General features: G+C 37.1%; 1 protein-coding gene across 1 annotated transcript; it reads left to right on the top strand.

Moving 5' to 3' along the window:
* Window positions 1–769: 769 nt before the first annotated feature.
* Window positions 770–3,808, top strand: LOC131161579 (amino acid permease 3-like). Its single transcript, XM_058117422.1, has 6 exons — window positions 770–1,481; window positions 1,611–1,844; window positions 1,972–2,065; window positions 2,160–2,374; window positions 2,476–2,615; window positions 2,721–3,808. The coding sequence occupies exons 1-6, from the start codon at window positions 1,355–1,357 to the stop codon at window positions 3,372–3,374; spliced, it is 1,464 nt and encodes a 487-aa protein (XP_057973405.1). The 5' UTR covers window positions 770–1,354; the 3' UTR covers window positions 3,375–3,808.
* Window positions 3,809–6,004: the final 2,196 nt, after the last annotated feature.

The following is a 6,004-nucleotide window of genomic DNA, read 5'->3' as shown; positions in this document are numbered from 1 at the left end:
CTTTTTCTTCATATCTCGTTTGAATAGAATTTATCATAAACTTTTTCTAGAAAGGAATAAAATTCACCAAGCAGAATTTAGTTTAGCTTATTTTACAAGATTAATATGAGTGTATGCGAGATAATCATGTCAATTTTGATTAAACATGAAACTTTTTGGCTTACATTGTTAATAAAATGACTATTATACCCTTAAGTTGTATACACATGAACAATATATAAAAAATAATTGTATTTTTCAGCATAAAATCTCTATCATCATAAATAAATAAATAAATAATCAACTCATTAATAAAATAAGTGAAATAATAAGGGATAATAGGAACTCCAAATTTCACCTATTTTATTATATTATTGTAATATAATAATATTTTTTTATTAATTTAAATATAATGATAGCATAATATCATTATATTATAAGGAGACATTAAACAACTAATAGAATTAGTTGAAATGTTAAGAATCTTAAAATTCTCGAATTTAATTTAAAATGGTTATCAAAATCTTTCATTCTCAAATAATAATAAAAAAATTTATTAGATACATAGATTATATTTACATTAGAATTTTCACCACATTAATTATGATTTTTTAATTTTATAATATATAAAATTTATATATTGTAATCATAAAATAAAACAATCATTACAGTCAAAAAGATGCCTTATGGGCCTAAACAAATAAATATAAAAGAAACTGCGCAGAGGGAGGGCAAGGCATATTACCATATGTATAATATATAAAGCGCGTGGAAGAGGGAGGGGAGGAGAAGGAAGGGCATCTACGGCGACTGTGACTGACATGTTGCTCGCGATCTTTTACACCACGTGGCCCTCCACCTCTCCCCAGCTGGCCCCCGGCCACCGCTTATATATACCTTCCTCCCCGTCCGCTTCCCCTACCTTCCATCGATCTCTCCCGATCTCTTCCTTTCCTATTCTCCCACCCTTCATCTCTTTAATTCTCTAGCTGCAAACAGCTGTGAGGAGCAGGCTCTGATACAGAGCGCACTCTGTTTCCCACAACTTCTCTGCTTTCTTGTTTTCTCAGCTCTGCGAGCAATCAGCTTCTCTGGATCCATTTCGGTTTCTGTGACTCTTGGGGAGTGTGTCAATCTTACTGCCCTTTCATAATTACAGTAGTTGCCGGGGAGTTTAACTCCTTCCAGCAACTACCCAGACCCCACCCACGCGTCTCTGTCACTGTCTCTCTTCTCTGCCTGCTTTCCATTTATAGCTTTTCATATATAAAACTAGTACTGCAGTCTGCAAGGAAGTTAGTTTCGTCCAATTCAGATATACATATTTGAATTTTCTTCTGTTTACTTTCGACGATCTCCCAAAAAATAAACAAAGATGGCGGAACAAGCTACCGGAAAGAGCTGTAGTCATCCCCATCACCAAGTCTTCGATCTCTCCCTCAACGAGGTTCCCCGTGTTGGCTCCCACTTCTTCGACGACGACGGCCGTCTCAAGCGCAGCGGTAACTATGTCAAATTAAATTCATATATTCCTAACGATTCAATCCTCTCCCGTTCGCATACTGTTTCCTCATTTCCTAAACTTGTCTCTGAACTGAAATGAATTGTCATGTAACGTTGGTATGAACCAGGGACTGTTTGGACGGCAAGTGCTCATATCATAACAGCTGTGATTGGGTCCGGAGTTCTGTCCTTGGCCTGGGCAACTGCTCAGCTCGGATGGATTGCTGGTCCTGCCGTGATGTTCTTGTTCTCTTTCGTTACTTACTACACTTCCACGCTCCTCTCTGCTTGTTACCGTTCCGGAGACCCTATCACTGGCAAGAGAAATTACACTTACATGGATGCTGTTCGATCCAATCTCGGTTAGTCCAAGTAGTTCTTCTATGATTTTAAGTCAAATCCGCAACTGGGTTCTTCTCAAATCCGCGACTGGGTTCTTCTCAGAAATTGTAAAACTGACCTCTGCTTTTATGATTTTCAATCCTCTAGGTGGAGCCAAAGTCCAGATTTGTGGGGTAATTCAGTACCTGAACCTTTTTGGAGTCGCCATTGGGTACACCATCGCAGCATCTATAAGCATGATGTGAGTCTAAAAAAAAAATTTCAAAATGAGTTTAATTACTGTTCCTGATTTTGGGGCTGAGCCTTCGGCCTAATGAGTTTGCATGATCAAACAGGGCAATCAAGAGATCGAATTGCTTCCACGAGAGCGGCGGGAATAATCCCTGCCACTTGTCCAGCAATCCATACATGATCACGTTTGGCGTCGCCCAGATCATTTTCTCTCAAATCCCAGACTTCGATCAGATATGGTGGCTCTCCATTGTCGCCGCCATCATGTCCTTCACTTACTCCACCATCGGCCTCGGCCTTGGCATTACAAAAGTTGCAGGTCTTAAATTCTTAATCATTCTACGCTTTTCTTCAATTTTAATTGTAGATTCCTCTTTCCATATGAAACCTGAACATTTATTTTTCTCGCTTGACAAACAGAAACCGGGAAAATCCGAGGAAGCCTCACCGGAATCAGCGTCGGCACCGTTACCCAGACCCAAAAAATATGGAGGAGCTTCCAAGCACTCGGCGACATAGCTTTTGCCTACTCTTTCTCCCTCATCCTCATTGAAATTCAGGTACAAAAACCAAAACAGAACCAAAAAAAAAACAAAAAACGAAAATTCAGCACTCTTTTCCACAATTTGCAGATCAAATTAAAACTGACAATGGTATCGTAACAGGACACGGTCAAATCCCCACCAGCAGAAGCCAAGACGATGAACAAGGCAACTTTCGTAAGCGTTATAGTGACGACCGTCTTCTACATGCTCTGTGGCTGCATGGGCTACGCCGGGTTCGGAGACTTGTCTCCTGGAAATCTCCTCACCGGCTTCGGTTTCTACAACCCATATTGGCTTCTCGACATAGCAAATGCCGCCATAGTAATCCACTTGGTGGGAGCTTATCAGGTGTACTGTCAACCCCTTTTCGCCTTCATCGAGAAATCCGCCGCCGACAGATTCCCGGACAGCGATTTCATTTCCAAAGAAATCAAAATTCACATCCCGGGTTTCCGCCCCTACAGCCTCAATCTCTTCCGACTGGTGTGGCGAACCATTTTCGTGATCGCCACCACGGTGATTTCCATGCTTCTCCCCTTCTTCAACGACGTGGTTGGGCTTCTGGGGGCTCTGGGATTTTGGCCCCTCACCGTTTACTTCCCGGTGGAGATGTATATTGTGCAGAAGAAGATTCCAAAGTGGAGCACCAGATGGGTCTGCCTCCAAATCTTGAGTTTCGCTTGCCTCGTGGTTACCGTGGCTGCGGCTGCCGGCTCCATCGCCGGGGTTGTTCTTGATCTCAAATCCTACAAGCCATTCAAGACCAGCTACTAGCTAGGTAGCTGAATTTGTTGGGATGAGAAATTCGTGGAGATTTCCGAAGCAAGGAAGGAAATGAACATTAATTAGGATTTCAATTCTCGTTGAGTTCAGAACATGGGTCAGAGTTAATCTGGCTCTGTAGTTCCAAAATTCGTCTGTGCTGGGTATTGTGTATTTGCACATCACTGAACTGTTTATTTAGTAGATCTCATGTACTTTCAAGTAATGAGACACGATCTAAATGAATAATTGTGATGTGTTTAGTGCATGTCTGTCTGCTGAAGACATCCAAGAATTTCTCGTTGCGTTTAGGGAGAAAAAGGGCACATTGAGTGTTTGTAAATTGTAAGAATGTTCTAATTAGTTCAAGTCTATTAAAGTCTGATCCCAATTCCGACCATGCGCTTTAAAATGCAATGAAAACAATTCAAGTAAATTATTGGCAAGATTATTTTTCTCGGTGTTTGATTTATAGTTGTAAAATGTGGCAAAGAGTGTCACTATTTATAAATTTAATATTAATATATATCCAACCATACTACCACATGTTTTACATCTATAAAATAGGTATATGAAGTTGTGGAGAGATAAGCTCTTTGTATAATTTTTTGTTAACTTGCTCAATACATCTATTGTTTTGTGTTTGAGAGTTTGAAAGATTTTGACCCTACATTTGCAGTTATGCAAGTTTGAATGGACTTTAATGTAAAAATTGTATTAAATTTTATTCAAATCTTCAAATTTATGCTTCCAATTATAATTTTAATAAATTAAATAGTATAAAACAAGGCTAGTCTTTGCAAACTTAAAGGAGGAATTATGCTTCCAATTCAAATTTTTTGTTTTTTTTATTTTTTTTATTTTTTTTACTAAAGGACGGTGGCACTTCCAATTATTTATTGATATACCCTCACTTTTGATGGAAAAATACCGTGATTACAAGACAAGACAAAAATAAAATAAAATTAAAGCTCTTCCAAAAACAACACCAACAACCAACCAAAACAGAACTACAAATATAAACAAAATGAAATGAGAAACAAATCTAAACAGACCTATCAAAAATAAAAATAATAAAATAAATTAAAATCAAAAAATCTAAACCAACCAAATAAAAATCGAGAAAACGATCTAATAATAAAAAGAAGTGAGACTCAACCTATCCATCCAAAGGATACCTTTTAAAAAACGTGGTAAAAGATGTTTTTCTTCGTAAATGACATTATTTCTCATTTCTCCTTCCCTAGCGAGAAAAATATATGGTGTTTTTCTATATAAAACTAATTAATTTGTAAAACATGTAATATCTTGATTGTTGTCAAAAGAATAAAGTAAAGGCCAACATTGTTGACCTTAACGAATGGTCAACAAGGCTAGTCAAATAAAGTTAAGAATCACCATGTCATGATTATATAAAGCCACCAATTCTTGATTCAAAAATGGTCATGGTCACTTAAGTAATAGAAGCTAGTCTAACCAATAATGAAGCAACAAAAATATTACCCCTTTCCAAATTGAGAACTAAGTAGTCTATGCCTAATATGGAAAGAGGACCCTATACCCAAGTAAGAGGCTCCAATTACACTTCAAAACTCCAATTACACTAATGCATAAAAAAAAGGTCATCACCAAAAACAATTTCTAGTTAGATTCGTTTCACATTTTTTACTTTGGAAAAGGCAACATTAAACAAAAAGAATGGTGACTCGACATAGTGGCAGAGGCACTCTTCAATCAAGGAAAGATTGCCAATATAATAACGAATAATTCAACCTTTAACACATGCTTTTTCATATAAAAAACAACTTGCACTGATGCAAATAAAATTAAATCTTCTCAAATAGGAGATTATAACCTCATAGATAGACAAGAACCAACAAAACTCTATACATTTAGATAGCAATCGCCAAACTCGGCATTGTGATTAGGTACAAGCATTTGGGGTTAGGAGCGACGTGAATCAAGTATCCCTAAATTGTAGATCCCATCACATTCTTGAGCAAGAAAGGTGGAGCAATTATGAAAATGATCTTTACAAAAATACTTGGTGTAAGAAATAATAATGGAGCAATGAACTGCATGCCCAAAAATGTGCATCATACCTATAGAACTTCTACTATGATAAGAATGATTGTCATTCAGGGGATACCCCAAGATGATAAGGTCAAGAGTTAGACAAGGTCTTCAAATCAAACATAAAGCAAGCTCCTGATGGCAAAAGATAAGGATAAAAACAAAGCTAGGAATGGGAAAACGAGCCTAGGTGAGACTAGTCTTCAAATGTCAACTCCCATTCACCTTGAATATTTTAGATTAACCATTTCCAAAAAGTGTTAAGAAGTTTCAATAAGAAAATTAAATGGTATAAATGAATCTACAAATCATATAGAATATTTCATAACACTCACGATGTTATGATAGGATTCTAATTGCATTGACATAGCATTTAAGACTGCCATCCAACATGATTAATGATTCTCATAATTCGGTTGTGCTATTAGAGACACCTTTTATAACCATTGAACAATAAATTTGTGAAGAATACTATTAATTTGATGGTATTTGAGCAATTGGGAAGCATGAATCCAATAAAGACTGTAACGTCTCGAATCTGAAACTTGGGTCCGGAGTGTTATTTTAAA

The sequence above is a fragment of the Malania oleifera genome, chromosome 8 (genome assembly GCF_029873635.1).
Source record: "Malania oleifera isolate guangnan ecotype guangnan chromosome 8, ASM2987363v1, whole genome shotgun sequence".
Classification (NCBI taxonomy): domain Eukaryota; kingdom Viridiplantae; phylum Streptophyta; class Magnoliopsida; order Santalales; family Ximeniaceae; genus Malania; species Malania oleifera.
The sequence above is the reverse complement of the archived record's forward strand: the minus strand, read 5'-3'. Positions and strand labels throughout refer to the sequence as shown.